The 20,568-nt window shown below is 42.3% G+C and overlaps 1 protein-coding gene across 1 annotated transcript; it reads right to left on the reverse strand.

Annotated features, from left to right (window-relative positions):
* Positions 1–8,617: 8,617 nt before the first annotated feature.
* On the reverse strand, positions 8,618–18,612 carry LOC129811829 (protein LBH-like). The gene is made up of 3 exons (XM_055863474.1): positions 18,360–18,612; positions 13,144–13,246; positions 8,618–10,700 (listed from the first exon to the last, which is right to left on the reverse strand). The coding sequence occupies exons 1-3, from the start codon at positions 18,386–18,388 to the stop codon at positions 10,497–10,499; spliced, it is 336 nt and encodes a 111-aa protein (XP_055719449.1). The 5' UTR covers positions 18,389–18,612; the 3' UTR covers positions 8,618–10,496.
* Between the last annotated feature and the right edge of the window lie 1,956 nt (positions 18,613–20,568).

The following is a 20,568-nucleotide window of genomic DNA, read 5'->3' on the forward strand; positions in this document are numbered from 1 at the left end:
CGCCAACAGGGGACGCTGTTTATGTGGGTTGGGTGAGGAAAAGTGGACCGCATGTCTGTGTCGAAGGGGACTCGAACAGCTTTCTTAAACTTCCTCTCCTAATCAAACACCAAGCCTTTTAGAACATTGCAAATGTTCAAGCAAGCATGTGTCATGAGTAGCACTTAGTCAAACGCAAGACTTTCCATGACCTGCTCCCTGTGGCATGCACTTTATCTGAGTGTCTGAGTAGACTGTAGGGGTTGACCAGTAAACATCTCAAGGGTCAGCGCATTACTTCAGAGGGAGCATGAAATATGTGCTGTGAAACAACCTCACTGCATTCTGTTTCAATGCCAGCTCTACGGGACTCCCAATCAAGGCCGGTTGTGATACAGCCTGGAATCGAACCAGGGTCTGTTGTAACACCTTTAGGACTGAGATGAAATGCCTTAGACTGCTGCACCACTCAGGAGCCCCTAATGGTGCCTGCAAGCTCAAGCTGAAGAAGAAAACCCGTGATCACCTGATCCATCATTAGTGCCACATAAGTATTTAAGCTAATGCACCATTTTAAGAGGTGACACAATAAGTCCCTCCTGAAATAGCCTACGTGGCTTTTAATTAAACATGTCAATGTGACGCTCAGCGGTAGGCTACCCTTCCATGTCTCAGAAGAAATAGATTCTTAATGCAAAACCTGGATGTTAAATAGGGTGAAAATATCTGTAATAACATTCAATATATTCATAACAGTGCAAGAACATAATCATTTCACTTTGTCTGTGATGTACCCCAGCTGTGAGAGAAACAGATCATGTATTTTTTCAGGCATTGGACAGTGTTTTGGGTTTCGTTTCAAATGAGTCTAGCTATAGATAGCGCTCTAGCAATGATTTATTGGAGAGGAAAAAAAAATCTTATGTTTAAAAAAAAAAGTACATTCTTGTCCCTTCTGACCCCTTGTGCTTTTTGGGATAAGAGAGAGGAGAGGAGAAAGGGGAGCATGGGGTTCAGAAAAGGAACAGGGATGATTTAACTCAAGTCTTATTCTCTTTCACCCTACACTGTATATACTGTATTCTATACTATTCTATGGTATCTTAGTCACATAATGTTTACATATCTGGCATTACTCATCTCATATTTATATCCTGTTTTCTATACTATTCTACAGTATCTCATTCACTTAATAATGTTTACATATCTTGCATTACTCATCTCATATGTATATACTGTATTCTATACTATTCTACTGTATCTTAGTCCGTTCCGCTCTGACATCGCTCGTGCATATGTATATAGTCTTAATTCAATCCTACTTAGATTTGTGTGTATTGGGTATATGTTGTGTAATTTGTTAGATATTGCTTGTTAGATATTACTGCACTGTCGGAGCTAGAAGCACAAGCATTTCGCTACACCCGCAATAAAATCTGCTAATCACGTGTATGTGACCAATACAATTTGATTTGATTTGATTTGACACTTCCTCTGTACCGTCATCCTTTCTTCTCTCTTACTGGGTCTTGCATAATTGCCTCATTTCAATTTCCCCTGTCTTTCTGTTGTTACTCTCTACATGTCACTCGTTCTCATTATTCAGAACTATTGCCTTCTTTCTATCCAGATACATCTGCGTAAAAACACTGATGATAACATTGATTTGACACCTCTAAATGTCCATAGTGAAATCAGTCACCATTGTTCTGTTCTGAACTGATACCTCACCTGCCTCTCTCTCTCTCTCCCTCTCTTTAGCTCTCTCTCTCTTGCTCTACCTCTTCTCCCTCTCTCTTTTTTAGAATGGTGATTTGAGCCAGTTTTTTCCACTCTGGTCTTCAGGCATTACAGATCAGGGGGGGGGGCATAAGCTGTCTATTTATATCAATGACAGGTTATGGAAGAGCATAACCTGCCATTGATATGAATAGACAGATTAGCTGCAGATTAGCACATTAACACACAAAAGTACATCCGTAATTGATCAAAGCTCATAAAGCTCTGGGACAAGATGGCAGTGTACCCTAACATCACCATATTAAAGCAGATGAATCCCTCTGATATGGAATGCTTTGAATCATCTGTCCTATTATGCATGCAGTATTGCACATTTGTGTTGGCTATATAGGCTATGTATTACTGTCTGCTGGGACTGCTTCAGTTGAAGGTACCTTTTCCAAGTATTGATTGTGTTTGACTTTGATTAATTTACAAATCATTGAGGCTTTGTTTTGAACACCAGTCTATGAGTCAGCCTCTTTGCCACACTGGGTGCATTGATAATGAATTTGGTACTTTCACTTGTGTGGGGTAAAGACACAAGCCCACACAACCCAAGAACCTCCCTGACCTCAAAGATACATACCCTTTACTGCCTGACTATACATCATATCTCTGGAATGGTTTCCAGAAAAAAATCATACCATCATGTGTAACAATGTGCAAGCATAGATTGATTAAATTGACATAATACGACCAGAGACAAAGCTCCTTTGTTGTGCCCTTAACTAATTTCTGCCTTCAAATCTTCACTTTCCCTATCTTTATCTTACCTTTGTTGGCCTACTTTTTAAGTCACAAAATAATTAATGTGATTGTTGATGAACCCAATGTACTTCCTAGCTATGCTCAATCCCTTGGCCCAATGTACCTCTTGCTATGCTCTCTCTTGGCCCAGCCTTGCTCTGATCTCCCCCACCCCTCCTTTATGTCTACCCATTTGTCCCTTCATCTCTTCTGTCTCTTCTCTCGTTATGCCCCTATGTGCGTATCTCTCCCCTGGTTGGTTGTGCCAGCTATGTGTACTCTTGGTGTCCAGTCTCCAGACAGGGTATAAATAACTAGCAGATTTTTTGCTTCATGCCCTGAGAGCTCTACTTGCTTCTCACACTTGAGGAACCATGGGAAAATAATCTTTCCCTTACGCACATGGCACACACAAAAAAGAAGTCTTAAACGCACAAACTCTCACACAAACATACTTGTAAATTTGCGCTCGCGCACACACACGCACACGCACACACGCACACGCACACACACACACACACACACACACACACACACACACACACACACACACACACACACACACACACACACACACACACACACACACACACAGCACACTCAGCAAGCATACCATGGTTGGGCACAAAACAGATAACAAGGTTATAAGAATTGGTGTAATGTCATGTAACATTACATAACATGTAACGTGAGGCAGTGAATGTAACTGCAGTCAATTATGGGAAACTTACTAGAACAACAGAGCAGTATGGTGAAGGGGGTTAAAGATGTCAGAAAGAGAAAGTACGAGAGAGAAAGAGAGAGAGAGCCAGCATGAGCTCGTACTGTCGCATAAGTCACTGTGTCAACCAAGATACAGTACCATGCTTGAGCGAGATAGAGAGGGTGTGTGAGTGGTCGGGTCCGGATGTGAGTGTGTGAATGTGGGGAATGGTGCTGGGAGTAGAAGGGAGAGCGAGAGAATGAGACAGCGACGCGAGAGAGTGTGTGTGTTGATGAGGTTGACTTCAAGAGTCATTGAGAAGTTAGGGGGTGGAGGGATAGACTGTGCTGACACACTGGAATCAGTGGCGGATTGTTTCCATAGGAAAGAATTCCAAGAATGGGCTAGAAGAGCTATCAGTGACTGTGCTTCAAGCCTTCTGACCAAAGTTTAATACACAGCCAAGCTCCCACTCACACACTCACTAATACACATTCTCACACACCCAGTGCTACAAGCCAACAACAGTATAGGATATGCAATCTGTCCCCAGTGTCAATTTGGTGCTCTGATGTTATCGCTGGACAAATGAAGGCTGTTGCCCTATCAACCCCCATGCACTTACATGGTTGTTCACACAATGAAATTGGGAAAGCAATGACATTTATAGACCAGCAGGAGGGAAAGAAAAACAAATTGATTAAAATCAGATGTCAATTCACTAAGGGGTTGAGTTATGTAACTACTACATGATTAGCTTTAGATTTACTCCAACTTGATTGAGAGATGGAGTGTTGGAACTTGAGCTGAGTGGATTGAATGTTACTGTTACGATACTGATGCAAGATAAATGATCAAAAACCTCACTAACCCAGTTACAGTTAAAGTCGGAAGTTTACATACACTTAAGTTGGAGTCATTAAAACTTGTTTTTCAACCATTCCACAAATTTCTTGTTAACAAACCATAGTTTTGGCAAGTCAGTTAGGACATCTACTTTGTGCATGACACAAGTAATTTTTCCAACAATTGTTTACAGACAGATTATTTCACTTATAATTCACTGTATCACAATTCCAGTTGGTCAGAAGTTTACACACACTAAGTTAACTGTGCCTTTAAACAGCTTGGACAATTCCAGAAAATGATGTCATGGCTTTAGAAGCTTCTGATAGGCTAATTGACATCATTTGAGTCAATTGGAGGTGTACCTGTGCGTTCATCTCCTAGAGATGAATGTACTTTGGTGCGAGAAGTGCAAATCTATCCCAGAACAACAGCAAAGGACCGTGTGAAGATGCTGGAGGAAACACGTACAAATGTATCTATATCCACAGTAAAACGAGTCCTATATCGACATAACCTGATTGGCCGCTCAGCAAGGAAGAAGCCACTGCTCCAAAACTGCCATAAAAAGCCAGACTACGGTTTGCAACTGCACATGGGGACAAGATCGTACTTTTTAAAGAAATGTCCTCTGGTCTGATGAAACAAAAATAGAACTGTTTGGCCATAATTACCATTGTTATGTTGGAGGAAAAAGGGGGAGGCTTGCAACCCGAAGAACACAACCCCAACTGTGAAGCATGGGGGTGGCAGCATCATGTTGTGGGGTTGTTTGCTGCAGGAGGCACTGGTGCATTTCACAAAATAGATGGCATCAAGAGGATGGACAATTATGTGGATATATTGAAGCAACATCTCAAGACGTCAGTCAGGAAGTTAAAGCTTGGTCGCAAATGGGTCTTCCAAATGGACAATGACTCCAAACATACTTTCAAAGTTGTGGCAAAATGGCTTCAGCACAACAAAGTCAAGGTATTGGAGTGGCCATCACAAAGAACTTACCTCAATCCCATAGAAAATATGTAGGCAGAACTGAAAAAGCGTGTGCGAGCAGAGGCCTACAAACCTGACTCAGTTACACCAGCTCTGTCAGGAGGAATGGGCCAAAATTCACCCAACTTATTGTGGGAAGCTTGTGGAAGGCTACCTGAAACGTTTGACCCAAGTTAAACAATTTAAAGGTAATGCTACCAAATACTAATTGAGTATATGTAAACTTCTGACCCACTGGGAATGTGATGAAATTAATAAAAGCTGAAAAAAATCATTCTCTCTACTATTATTCTGACATTTCACATTCTTAGAGTAAAGTGGTGATCCTAACTGGCCTAAGACAGGGCATTTTTTACTAGGATTAAATGTCAGGAATTGTGAAAAACTGAGTTTAAATGTATTTGGCTAAGTTGTATGTAAACTTCCAACTTCAACTGTATAAAGAGTCAAATCCTGCTACACTCTTTTGTATGTGTAGTGTACAGTATCCTATATATTTTGAGCATTCTTATCAACAAAGTGGTCCTGACAATGGACCAGTTCGTATTGCATGGCACGGTGCCCCAGGTGGGTGAAGAGTTCACCAATGGAATGATCTAAAATGTGCAAACCCCGCCTTCCCCCGGCGCACTGTGCCATATACAAAACAATTCCCCCAATATAGCAGTGGTGGCGGGACAAAGCAAGTCATAATTACTGATTGGCTGGGCCCGACCTTCTCTCTGTGGTCCCACGTCCCTTGCTGTTATGAGCTGACCATGTATTAATAACTTTTTAAGCACCACTTTTTCCAGGAAGAAGGAAGCAAGGGAGAATGTCAGCCATAGAGATACATAGAGGACTCATCTTTGTATTTGTGCCATTATAGCGCCTGCGACAGCATGGGCAGCACCATTGAGGCAATCTCCAATTTGAAGTAATACATTTTCATATTCGCAATTGGCTAATCCCTCCTGATGACCTGGTTGGACATGACTCCAACAGGGTCACCAGCCAATGTAGTTCGAAGTCCCACCCAGTTGACTACATTAAAATGGTGGAAGCCCTCAATGGCGCTGCCTGTGCTAATACAGCCTTGGCCACTAGTGGCCACTATCCTTCTCTATGTCAGCTCATTGTTCACTTTCCAGAAAGTTTGTATGAGGACATTGAGAGTGCCCCCTGGCCAATCTGAGAGGCCCTTGTCCCCCTCAGGTCTTCACCTTTGATGAACTTTTCCAGGTACAAGTCAAACAAACTTGACCAGACCATGTTTATCAGTACAAAGCAGTGAGTCATCTGTAAAGTGTGTTTTCACAGACTTGACTTGTTCCTGTAAAACCCTCAAACTCAACTCTGAACCTCAAAGCCAATTTCACTGCACTTTTTTCATTATTCCCCTCTAGTCAGGGACTGATTTAGGCCCGTCTGTGACACCAGGTGTGAGCAATTAATTGCCAGGTAGAACAGAAAACCAGCAGGCTTTGGACCTTGTAGGGTAAGAGTTGGGTACCCCTGCTGTAAAGTATCGGCATGTGTGTTTTCCCTCATTGTACTATAATGTCACTGTTCATAGAACTCTTCACAAATCTTCACTTCAGAATCAGCAATGCGTTTCAGTAGGTTGCAAAAATAATTTCAGTGTCTGAGAAGAGGGGAGGTTAGAAAACAGGAAGTGTGGTCTATGCTGTTATATATATATATATATATATACACAGTTGAAGTCGGAAGTTTACATACACTTAGGTTGGAGTCATTAAAACAAATTTTTCAACCACACCACAAAGTTCTTGTTAACAAACCATAGTTTTGGCAAGTCGGTTAGGACATCTACTTTGTGCATGACACAAGTAATTTTTCCAACAATTGTTTACAGACAGATTATTTCGCTTATAATTCACTGTATCACAATTCCAGTGGATCAGAAGTTCACATACACTAAATTCACTGTGCCTTTAAACAGCTTGGACAATTCCAGAAAATGATATCATGGCTTTAGAAGCTTCTGATAGGCTAATTTACATAATTTGAGTCAATTGGAGGTGTATCTGTGGATGTATTTCAAGGCCTACCTTCAAACTCAGTGTCTCTTTGCTTGACATCATGGGAAAATCAAAAGAAATCAGCCAAGACCTCAGAAAAAACAATTGTAGACCTACACTAGTTTGGTTCATCCTTGGGAGCAATTTCCAAATGCCTGAAGGTACCACGTTCATCTGTACAAACAATAGTACGCAAGTATGAACACCATGGGACCACGCAGCCGTCATACCACTCAGGAAGGAGACACGTTCTGTCTCTTAGAGGTGAACATACTTTAGAACAGAACAACAGCAAAGGACCGTGTGAAGATGCTGGAGGAAACAGGTTTTAAAGTATCTACATCCACAGTAAAACGAGTCCTATATCGACAAAACCTGAAAGGTCACTCAGCAAGGAAGAAGCCACTGCTTCAAAACCGCCATAAAAAAAGCCCGACTACGGTTTGCAACTGCACATGGGGACAAAGATTGTAATTTTGGAGAAATGTCCTTTGGTCTGATAAAACAAAAATAGAACTGTTTGGCCATAATGACCATCGTTATGTTTGGAGGAAAAAGGGGGAGGTTTGCAAGCCAAAGAACACCATCCCAACAGTGAAGCACGGGGGTGGCATCATCATGTTGTGGGGGCTTTGCTGCAGGAGGGACTGGTGCACTTCACAATATAGATGGCATCATGAGGATGGACAATTATGTGGATATATTGAAGCAACATCTTAAGACATCAGTCAGGAAGTTAAAGCTTGGTCGCAAATGGGTCTTCCAAATGGACAATGACCCCAAGCATACTTCTGAAGTTGATGCAAAATGGCTTAAGCACAACAAAGTCAAGGTATTGGAGTGGCCATCACAAAGCCCTGACTTCATCCCATAGAAAATCTGTGGGCAGAACTGAAAAAGCGTGTGCGAGCAAGGAGGCCTACCAACCTGACTCAGTTACACCAGATCTGTCAGGAGAAATGGGCCAAAATTCACCCAACTTATTGTGGGAAGCTTGTGGAAGTCTACCCTAAACATTTGACCCAAGTTAAACAATTTGAAGGCAATGCTACCAAATACTAATTGAGTGTATGTAAACTTCTGACCCACTGGGAATGTGATGAAAGAAATGAAAGCTGAAATAAATCATTCTCTACTATTTTTCTGACATTTCACATTCTTAAAATAAAGTGGTGATCCTGACCTAAGACAGGGAATTTTCACTAGGATTAAATGTCAGGGATTGTGAAAAACTGACTTTAAATGTATTTGGCTAAGGTGTATGTAAACGTCTGACTTCAACTGTATATATATATATATATATATATATATTCGTCAAGAAGCTAGAGACGCAATGATGTACAGGAAGTAAAACAAAAGGCACCAGATTCTGTAAACAATGCAGGTGAGGGGAATAAATAAAATAAAAATTTAACAAAAGAAAAAAAAAGTGCATTTGTTGAAAACAATGATGAACTATAGGGTTTCCCCAGAAAGTGTATTTTGCTCAATAGCACTGGGTCTGCTTCTGCAACCTCTGACATAGCACAAGGAATCAGTCAGACAGTTGGAAGCAAATTCAAATGTTTATTTACAACCTCTGTTCGTCAGAGTAAAGTGATCTAAATACAACAACAAAAATTAGCAAAATGGCAGCTATCCTCCCTGAGCTTTACAAAAACAAAGCACAGTACTTATGGGTGACAGCAGAGAGAAAAGGAGATGTTCTGTACAGAGCCCTAATGCCATTTACAGAGGGAGAGACATACACAAAGCTTCATATACAGTATCAGAACAATACATAAAGGTATCTTATTTTTTTCAGCAAACATCATGCCTTTAACATCTTTCCAAGAAGGCTGAACAGCTGGTGATGTAGAATAGAGAAAGATGGCAAAACATCATTAGTTTAACAAATTGCATACAAACCAGGTGGCAATTTATGAGTCAGGGTCAACTAACTGGTTTTAACAAAACACGGACAGATACCAGTAACTGTTTTTAAGGAAGCTACTGTGGAGGACTTGTTAGTAAGAGAACAGAGTCCATGAACCAGTGGAGGCTGCTGAGGGGAGGACGGCTCATAATAATGTCTGGAATGGAGTCAATGGAATGGTATCAAATAAACGTGATTTCCATGTAGTTTATACCATTCAATTTTTTTATTATTTCACCTTTATTTAACCAGTTGAGAACAAGTTTCATTGACTCCATTCCAGCCATTATGAGCCATCCTCCCCTCAGCAGCCTCCACTGCCATGAACCAATGCCTGTTTTATGAACTGGAAAATTGGGAGTGGTACAGAAATGTACAAGAGGTAGCTGGCCAAGTCCCTGGCCCTGCATCATGATATACCTTACTGGTTGAGGGTGACATAATGGCTGATCAGTGAAGATGAGATCAGTGAACTCGGAGCTCTGGTGAGAATCGCTTAGAACTAATTTCAGTCTCATGAATGTTTCGTGACAATAACAAAATAAACCAATCAACAATAACCTCAGGTATTGGCTCCGAGGGCAAAAATGTCCTTCACTGAGTCTGTCTACTTTAGTGACATTGTTGGTTTTAATCACTACATCTAAAAAAATATATTGATTCATATTGACTAATTGCCCCCCCCCCCCCCCCCCCCTCCAATACTTATCAAATGTCATCAGGGGGGACAAGACAAGGGGAAAAAACTAAGCAGATGAGCGTTTCAGTGCACAACCAGAGTTCATATTATACTGTACATATAATGAACTTTTATAGAAGTAGGGAAGAGTTCCCTCTCTTTCCATCTCAGTGTAAAAGTTACTCCTTTGCCCAATGGAGACTAACGGTCTCTTTGTGTTGTTCACAGTAACCCCTACTTCCTGTCAGTCATCACAATCCACCGAAACGAACAAAACAAACCCCACCAACATACGCACAAGACTTTTAAAGACAGACTATGAGATCCACAGACGGCAATGGCAATCGTAGTCATGTACATTTCAATCCATATATCGAAGGAAGGTATGAAAAACAGAAATCCACTTGCGTACCAAAGCAGTAGTCTCTGGGTATAAGGAGTCTCTGGAGTCATGTGGCCAGCAGATTTGGCAAATGGCGTGGGAATTGTAGTCTCCTGCAGTACTAGATCTGTCCATGGAACACTGAGCTGCCACCGTTTTACTGGACCTCCATTTTAGGGTGAGACACAGGGGTGCTTGGTGTGTGTGTGTATTTTCATACATATGGTGTGTGTGTATTTTCATACATATGGTGTGTGTGTGTGGTTAAGCAACAGAGGTGAAATCCAAAAAGTAGATAAGGTAAAGCATGCATATTGCTTCTCTTGAGAGTGATGCTTTGGTGTCAAGGGAAGGAAAGTGAGCATCACTGACATGTGTGCCCCTAGTCACTCAGTGAGTGGTTAAGTGCGAGTGGGATGTAGGTGGGAGTAGGGTCTGTCGTTTGGCCTCTAGTCCTGGTTGTTCTGCATTGGCTGTCCAGTTTGGCTTTTGCCATGGTTCTCCTTCTCCTCTTCTTCACTGACAATGAATTCCTCAGGAGGCCAACGCAGCTCGCCGCTCTCCACTTCCCCCTCCGTGGGCTCCACTACAATGGAGGGCAGGCGGTCTTTCAGCTTACAGCAGCGCTCGAAGTCTGAGGGGTCTGGAAAGATCTGAGGAAAGCACAAAAACACACTTAAAGTCCTGGGTGTCCTTGGGTCTGGTCACAGTTTTTCATGTGGCATCTTGCTACATTTTACAGCTTTGGAAGGCATGGTGCCAAAGCTGCTTTTAAGTGCTTACAACTTGTTATCCAACCCCGTGTGACTGACAAATGGGGAGATTATACAAGAGCAAGTCATAGCATTGAAAACCTACAGCAAGTCTGTTATCGTCAAGAAACAAAAAAACAAGCACACTTTAAGGACATAGACCTTACTAAGAAATCAAGGTGATAGATATTGTCAAGTTAATTTGTCATATATGCACAGGATACACAGTACAATTAAATGCTTACTTACTCTGTGACAGGATGACTAAATAACAACCAATACCTTGATGATACTGAAAGCTAAGCAATGGGTTGACAAAATCATTAAAAAAGCAGTGAAACCTAGACCCAAATGCATTGTGGGTGTGCAATGCCAGACTTGCTGATTTTTTGGAATATAAAATGAAGGGCATGAGAGATGACATGCATTCCCTGCCTTCCTTTTGCTCTCAAGACAAGAGAAATGTCAACAACAAAAAAAAGAAAAAAGCCTTTCCTGGTCCAAGAACAGCATTTTTTATGTTTGGATAAAGTGGAAGAATATTTTTAGATCTGCATATTTCAGTGGGAGACATTGGAAGGGGAAAGCGATGTCGCTGTCTGGGCAAAAAGCACAGTGGAAAGAAAGCATTAGATGAGGCTGAGAAGGATAGACAGAGAGTGTGAGGGGGAGGAAGAGAGGGAGGGGGAGAGAGTGGCTGGGAGAGAAAGAGGGTCCAGCTGTGTCCAAGTCTCCCTGAATACAATGAGAGGGGGATGATGAGAGAAAGAGAGGAACAAAATGTTCTGAAAACGGCTGTGTTTCAGTATGTTTAGATGGGCTCCTAGTAATGGCTGGAACGGAATACATGCATGGAACGGTATCAAACACGTGGTTTTCATGTGGTTGATACCGTCACATTCACTCCAATCTAGCCTTTATCATAAGCCGTCCTCCCCTCAGCCTCCTATGGTGTGTGGGTATGTGAGAGTGTGAGCATGTGTGTTAGTCAGTGCATGTGTGTTTGAGTGAGTACGTGTATGTTAGTGCAGGTCTGAGAGATGGTATATGTGTGTGTGTGTTAGTGCATGTGTGCGCATCTCCTTGCCTGAGTTGCTAATGTCTATGCGTCATCACCGAGGGGATTTGGGCAGAGATTAACCTTGCTATAAGACCACCAGCAAACACGTCACAGCTTGTTTTACTTCCAGCGACAGGAAACGGCAACTCGTCGCCAGCGAGGCACAATGGCAGCTATTTTGGGTTGTAGCGGCGGGGGGGGGGGTAGATCAGGAATCACTCCAGCGCTGACTCGAACACCAATTGAAGCTGCCACAGAGAAACTCTCACCTCCGTAACATAATCAACCTCCAGTTCCTCTGCTCTGTAAAACTGCATTCCTTACATCACTCTTTCAGCAATAAATGCCATGTTGCCTTGCAGAAACACAGCTGGCATGCAGGTGATGGACTCACAAGTTGGACCAAAGCCAACAAATTTGGAGGAGGAAGCAGTTAACTGTTAATCACCCAGCTGTCTGTCCATCCTCATGGGCAGAGAAGAGACCTTCACCACCTCCTTCCTTATACTCACAGGACAGACACACAGCTGGTGTGTAAATGGGCTGCCTGCCCCTCACCACCTTCCTACAGGGGCAGTCTGCATCCTCTGGGTCAACTCTGACACATACAGTCACAGACCATCATAAAGGAGTGGGTTGGCCTTAATATGACCCTGATTGTTTGTTTCCAGAGATGAGCCATTGACCCGCCAGTAATAAACAGAAGCAGCGGAAACAAATCAAACTTGTCAAGGCCACCTGATGGCTTGCCATTCAGAAAGTTGCCTCTCTGTGGGTTGTGACATTGCGATTCTACAGACTCCTATTCATTTCCTTTGCATGTTTTTAAAGTCTTTGCAATCATCTCTAACTCCGTGCAAAGCTGCACTCTTCCCCACCACAAGGCAAATACACATTTTTCCACCACACCATTACCCTTTCCTTAAACAGCTCCCCTAAATTCCTAAAAAAGGTTTTGTTTGCATAACTTGCAACAATAACGCTGATGATTAGACCTCCTGATTGGAAAACAAACCACTCCTTACCCATAGTCCCCTGGGTGAGCTGCTTACAGTAAGAGCTATAATGGAACAAACAGCCTTGGCTGTCCCTAATCCATCCTTTTGTTCAGAGGGTTACTACATAGTGGTGGGGACATTTAAACAGTGACATACACCAATTAAAAACTACTACACCCTCTGCTGCCCCCGCCCCCCTCCCCTCCCCTTATGGACCATGATCTAGCAGCAAACCAATTCCCCTCTGGGACAACAAAGTGGAAACTTGAACTTGTGTGTTAGTTACCTGGAAGGAGAGTCGGTCCTTGCTGGGGCTAAGCCTCATGTCCTCCATGGGGGTGCTACTGATCATCACCTCAGTCATGTCTCCGCTCGGCACAAACACTGGGCTGGACAGAGACATAGGGAAAAGAACTGGGTTATTCCACCATTCAGGATCTACTGTTAGTCCCAAACTTTCACACTGAGGAGCATTACACAGAGCAGGTACATGTGTGCCAATAATGGCGCTGTACAAGAGGCTGCACAATGAAGAACTGATAGGTTGGTGTAATATAATTTACGTGTAGCTATTACTTTGGGAAGTAGTATGCAAATTCATCCAGTCCATTTAGTGAGATGACCGAGTATGACTTTTATGTAGTTGATGTGCATGAGATATGGCCCTTTGGTATTGTGTTTGCAATGAAAAAGCTACGCATAAGCCTTGTTCAGTCTTTTGTTTGGTCTGTATGCATGCAGTTGTTTATATTTAGTCTGACTACTGACCGACTATACAGCATAAATGTAGTGCACAGCAAAGCTACACCACCACCAAGATGTGGTTTGCATTGAGTAGCCATGTCTTCATACAAGATGAGGTACGATTTAACTAGCAGTGAGGGGACAGTCATAGCAAGAATGCGTTGTGGGCGTGCAGTGCAATTTGACTGGAACCCATAACACGGGACAGACCCAATACCCTCGGTTACATCAAAAGGTTCACAGAACTTTCCATTTTAGTTGAAGCAACAAGATGTTGTTTATCCACTTCAGTGCACTGTACATGCTGAAGCACTAAGAAATGACTTAACAGTGGGATTGAACTGAGGCACTTTGTGGGAGGAAAAGTTATTCTTGGGATGTTTGAGAACCAAGATGTCAGCCGAGCAGAGCGTTCTTCTCACGCTTTCTATTTAAAGCCTGGTGGCACAGTGGTCAGCGTCCACAGGACTATTGGTCAGGGTGGTCAACCCACTATAGGACAACTACAACTGGGACAGGAAACAGAACATACTGTAGATGACCACCTGCATCAGATGAGCAGCACAAGCACATACTTGGTCCAAATATAACAAGTCAGTCATTTGTTTCCACAAAAAAGTAGAACATTGGGTGCCATTAACCTACTTTTAACCCTGAATATATATAAAACATGTTTATTTTAGAGACGATGGAAAGTTAAGTGGTTAGCCATTTCGACATACTCTAGACATGACCAGTAAAACAGTTTAGGTAAACCTATGAAGTGCACTTAAAAAAAGGAGGCTAAATTCTTTATCCTCTCAAATTAAAATATATATTTTCCCAATACTTGTCAAGTTTCCCCAGAGGTATTTTGACAGTAATCCTGTGTACAATGTCAGAGAAGACCCTGAGCTGTGAACCCCAGACTTCCAGACTCCCTTTATGAAGAAATTAAAAAAGTGGCACCTCTCGATTTGTGAACATTCTGTGATCGGAGCATGAAACGTTTTCACCATAAGAGGTTGTGGGCAAAAATAGAGCTGTTTCCTATGACTCATAGTTTGCCACTCTCTCGTGTTACTTCACTGCTTTGTTGAGTTCTTCTTTCCAAGACGTCCACGTTTATCATCATTCAAGAAACTATTAATCCCCGCACAGTAACATTAAGACAGTCTGCAATGGGAATCAAGACTTTCCATCAAAAGAACACGTCAGTGACGGCAGTTTAGAAAGCACCAAAATAAATAAAAAATCTCATACTCTGACTGGCAAAAAACAAGTGGAGCTCAACAACCAGCATTTCATTGTACAGGGATTAAGTTCCAGATAAAAATCGTTAAAACTTCTGTCAATCCAATAACTGTAAATAAAGGCCCTAGGTCATCCACATTTTCCAACATCACTTTCATGTAGAAAGTCTAAGCCTTTTGGTACCATAATATAGGACCGAGGCAGATGTATACATTCTTTAGGATAAGGAACAAATCCCATATACAATAAAGTGTTCATCTATTCTGAATCTGTCTCTGAAAGAGTCTCAATGGCTTCAAACTGAAAAGGAGAAATGTGCACGAAAAATCTATTTACAGAGCAACATGTCCGTTGCCACACCCCGAAGCAATGGCTACTGCTGTTAATCAATCAATATTTCCATTCCCAAGTTTGCATACCATGTGTCACATACAAATTGGGAGAAGCTAAAATAATTGTGTGCAGGTGGGAGCAACAGGGGAAACGCACAAGCAAAGACCAAAGGGCAGAATAGGTTTCTGGAATCATCTGGTACTTTTACAAGTCAATCAAGTCGGTGACGACATCAGCCGAAAATCTACAAATAAAAACTAGTCCAAAGGATATGCAAGGTTGAGTGTAAGAAAAAAATTGTCAGCAAAGACATGCTCTTGAACCCATTTCATTCTTGAGAGGGGAGAGAGTGACATAATGTAAGCCAGAGACGCATGGACACAGAGCTATGACAGTACAGACCTGTGCAGAAGAGAGGGGAGAAAGATAAACACTGCTTTTGCCAGTCATATTTCTGCTCTGGGATCGTACAAACATCCTGCTCAGCTAAGAATAACAGAACGTCAGCCTAATAAAACCTAAAGGGGCACAATGACAAGGAAGTGGAGGAGCACACGTAACAATTCGACTCGGGGAGAGAACATACCACTCAAATACATTATATCTAAATGTGTCTGCTCGAGGTTACGCAATGTGTCCTTTTTTGTGGAAATGTCTGCCTCAAGCAACCATGCTAAGTATAATCAAGAGGCTTCAAATTGATGAGGATAATGGATTACCACAGGCTCGCGTCAGGGATGCAGATAGGAAAAACTTCCAGTTCAAAGTTTGCAGCCATTGTGTCAACTAATTCAGAGGCCAAGAGACCAAAAGTCTTGCATTCCTACTTCTACCCTAGCAGGACCCATCCAAGTACACATTTATTCTATAAGGGCACCTCAAACCCTCTGTCTAAAACGCCCACTGCCAAAGATCAGTCACGGCACTTCAAATATACTCAAAACGTGCAGTCCAGATTTGACCTAGGATCTTAAGTTATTCACCAGGATTGACCTAGGATGGCTGCTTTCTGACTGACCAGGCCCATTCAGGTAATTTCACAAGGTTTAAGTCTGTAGTAGTATTGCCAAGTAGAACATTTGGCTGGACTTGTCATCCCATCTTCAATGGGCATGTGACATGATCAGGCACTTCAGTGACCCTCTTTAGCACTGTCCACAGGAACATCTAGGCCTACATACTGTACATAGTCACATGCTCATATGGGCTAATGCCAGTCCTATATGGGCTAATGCCAGCCTTAGACTAATTCTAGTCAGAGGTCTGGCATGGGCATGAGACGCATCTCAGACTGACACGTGTCCAGGCTAAACAAATAAAAAGCGAAGGATCAGAGGTCACCTGCTGCATTTTTAAAAGATATAGGCCAAGTGAGGGGGTTATTTCAATCTAGATGGGCCTTTAGGAATCATTATGGCACATTTGTGAAGGTCTGTCTGTGGGTACATAGTTCCTGCCAAGTTGTCTACCAAGTCGTCTACCCATGCTCACCCAAGGTGCTGATGGAGAACAAACATATATCCCCATAGCAATGCGACTCAGTGCACAGGAAGGGATATTACATGTTGCATAATTGACATGGTTTCCCCTCTACTCCTCCCAATGCTACGCGCATCATAAATCTGAGGTGCAGGGGCGACAACACGAAGCAGCTGCTGACATTCCATGCCATCGCTGGACTGCCTGGTGGCCAAGTCACAACCTGTAGGTGTGTAGGGGGTGGGAGGGGGCCAGCATCACTCTCTCTGAAACATGTTGGAATGAATGGGCCATGTCCTGATCACCGCTTTAGTCCATAGGCTGCTTTATGGAGCTCAGCCTTCTCAGAATACAGGAAACACTTACTGTGTTACTGGCTGGGCAGAAGAAGCTTATGTTTATCTCATGTTTACTTCTAACTCAACTTGATGACATATTGCCATGCCACATGTTTTTCTTAAAAGATGCCACAATAGAGGCCTTTAGTCCATGATGACCTGATCAATTTATAGGAGAATGACATGTTCTTGTTTAAAAAAAAAAATACAAGTGTAACACCTACAAATGCAACAACTGCCCATGGAAAAACATGGAAAGCTATCAAATGCCTCCCATTGGACTGCAGTTATATAATTCATGATTTTATCAACCTGAAACACAACTAAACATTTTGAAAAAGGAACAGAGAAGTGCTACATTAGGTAGCAATGCATGAGGAAACAATAATCAAGAGATCTAAGCAAAAGGATCCCCCATGTAGCAGATTCTCTGAAGAACAGAGAAGCACACTGAAAGCGCAGACGAGAAGCTTTGTGGTTACAGTAAGTAACAGGGTCGGGTCTTCACTTCCTGGTGCAGGCAAACCGAGACTTGCAGAGGTAAAAAAACAAAAAACAGAAGCAAAACAAAGTCTTGCATGAACTTTTTGGACAAAGTCTTCTTAACCTAGATGCAATGTTAATGGCCTATATAGAGGTAGGAGTACACAGTAAAATGGAGAGATTGAGTCACAAGCCTCCTCTAGGTGATGGACCGACTGTGAATGGGTAAGAGGGTCATTCCATCTTCCTCTATAGCACCCTACCACAGTAGCCTGCCAATAAAGATCAGTAGTCCAACCACTAAAGGTCAAATGATGTGATACAGTCTCACATATGGTTTAACACTCATATTGCTGCATCTTTGCTTGCCGAGAAACCAAGGTAAGCTCATGTTATGTTCTTACTTATGCAATTGTATGTAGTCTGACTAAAAGCTATTGCATCTCAATGCTCCCATAGCAACGTGAAAACATTGGGTTGCCCATATATGTCCCCTTGTGAAAGGAAAAAGGTGATCCAGACACACCTGGATAGACAGTCTTGGTGGGCCACCTGACACCATGTGAAAAACAGAGCAGTGCTTTGTTTGCGATCTGCTCTCTTTCAAGTGGATTACACGTTGTGAAAGAAAAAAAAATCGACTAACTGCACTTTGACACATTCAAGAGTGCATGTGTGATTGTTTGAAGGAGTAAATAGCCTAGCTTCTTTTGACGATTTACATAAAAAAAGGAAAATCGTAGTTATCTTGACTATACCCATTAGCAAATATAAAAACAATGCTAAAAATCACAATGAAATTCTGTTAAAATGTTTAAAAAATCCGCAACATAGAAGTCATTAAATCGCAGGTGTAATTTAAAAAAAAAAGTATTACAAAAATAATACTTACCAGTATATTTGGGGAGAATATACAGACATGAATTCACACCTGCAGTTGATTCTGATGATCAAGGAATTAATCTGATATTGATGGTATATTTCCCCCACAACGGAACGCCTGTCACAAGAAGATTAAACGCAAGCGTTTTTTAGAGAGTAGAAATCGAAGCGGAGCCGTGACCTTAGTGAAACAAACAACCCTCAAGTATTTTTGCCCATCTGATATCCTGACTAGTTGAAATGACTTTTATGTAAGAGGCGTGTACTGTCGCTGAAGACACACCTCCTTCACCCGGGGTTCAAATTATTAAATGGAAGCAGCATCACTACGGACCAATCAAATGACAGGTGCCTCGTACCCGCGCTGACGATAGCAAGCGATGAACAATTTGATTGGAAATAGAAAAGATACTGCATCACGCTCTTCATTTGGCAGGTTTCCATTGCCCCAGGTTAATTCGACAAAATGTCGTAAAAAAAACTAAATCATTGCGACATGTGTAATGGAAACGTCGGATATAGGATACATTTTCTAAAGGTCGACAACATTTGTATCGTTCAACAAGGGTGGATTATTTTGTCGAACTTTCCTTATTGAGAAAAATTGAATAAAGCACGTAACTATAAGGCTCCACTTTACACTGCTTGCCAAATCCATTTTTCAACTATAAACACGTTTCTTTGCAGGGCACTGCTTGTCATGACTTTCAAGAACGCCTGAATTGCTTCGCCTTGCAATCCTGGCTGGCTGGCAAATTTCACCATCCAATTATTTCAGATCTACATGAGTGCAAGTTTCACTGCAAGTTTCACCATGTGGTGAATTATTAGAATATGGGGCAAATATTCGTCAATGAATGCATTCAGGGGCGGACTGGGACACGAATTCTGCCCTGGCATTTCATCCACACCAGCCCACATCACTGTGCGCCTCTGCTCTAGCCATTTTGTGTTCCTCCCTGTTGTGCTGTCTGTTTCAGCATATTTTTGTTGTTGCTGTCACTCTATGCTTCTTCTTGTTCTCTGTCTGTCTGTGTAACAGTATAACTTTAAACCGTCCCCTCGCCCCGACACGGGCGCGAACCAGGGACCCTCTGCACACATCAACAACAGTTGCCCACGAAGCACGGTCGTTACCCATCGCTCCACAAAAGCCACGGCCCTTGCAAAGCAAGGGGCAACACTACTTAAGTCTCAGAGCAAGTGACGTAACTGATTGAAATGCTACTAGCGCGTACCCGCTAACTAGCTAGCCATTTCACATCCGTTACACTCACCCCCCTTTCAACCTCCTCCTTTTCCGCAGCAACCAGTGATCCGGGTCAACAGCATCAATGTAACAGTATAACTTTACGTCGTCCCCTCTCCCCGACACGGGCGTGAACCAGGGACCCTCTGCACACATCAACAACGGTCGCCCACGAAGCACGGTCGTTACCCATCGCTCCACAAAGGCCGAGGCCCTTGCAAAGCAAGGGGCAACACTACTTAAGTCTCAGAGCAAGTGACGTAACTGATTGAAATGCTACTAGCGCGTACCCGCTAACTAGCTAGCCATTTCACATCCGTTACACTTGCTTAAAACTGCCCTGCAAAAATCACTCTGTCATTTCCTGGTTGCTAAAATAGATAATAGTTCACCTAATTTCAGTTTATGTGATAAAACAAGCAAGTGCAGTGTAGGGAATCATTCTACCATTTAAACTGCTGTGAAATATATTTTCCAAAAACAAAATTATTGTATTTTCAGCTGTTTGAAGCTGGTGTACAAAAGAAAGTAAAAGACGCAAAAACTAAACATAAGAACAAGAAGCATAGAAATGATGAATATAAAACAAATCTACCGCTTCTTAGACTTGCTTTCAATGAGAAAGACAGATCAATAACTCACATTGCTATCTGTATTTGGTCGGGTCGCCCAAAAAGTTACATAATGCAGCTTTAAGCCTAATACCTAATAAAAATTAGTCCCTGTCATATGTGTTCCCCCTGAATCAACACCTACCCTAAGTGTTAATTACTACTCTTAGAAAAAAGAGGTGCTATCTAGAACCTAAAATTGTTCTTCGGCTGTCCCCATAAGATAACCCTTTTTGGTTCCAGGTAGGACCCTTTCCACAGAGGGCTCTACATAGAACCCAAACGGGTTCTACCTGAAACCAAAAATGGTTTTACCTGGAACCAAAAAGGGATCTCATATGGGGACAGCCGAAGAACCC

Source organism: Salvelinus fontinalis, chromosome 15 (genome assembly GCF_029448725.1).
Source record: "Salvelinus fontinalis isolate EN_2023a chromosome 15, ASM2944872v1, whole genome shotgun sequence".
In the NCBI taxonomy this organism is placed as follows: Eukaryota; Metazoa; Chordata; class Actinopteri; order Salmoniformes; family Salmonidae; genus Salvelinus; species Salvelinus fontinalis.

Excerpts from the sequence above, each read along its gene's own strand:
- LOC129811829 (XM_055863474.1), bottom strand. The coding sequence starts at position 18,388 with ATGTCTGTATATTCTCCCCAAATATACTG. Across the intron at positions 13,247-18,359 it reads TATTCTCCCCAAATATACTG|CCCAGTGTTTGTGCCGAGCG; the intron begins GTAAGTATTATT and ends GTCTCTGTCCAG. Across the intron at positions 10,701-13,143 it reads AGGACCGACTCTCCTTCCAG|ATCTTTCCAGACCCCTCAGA; the intron begins GTAACTAACACA and ends TGCTTTCCTCAG.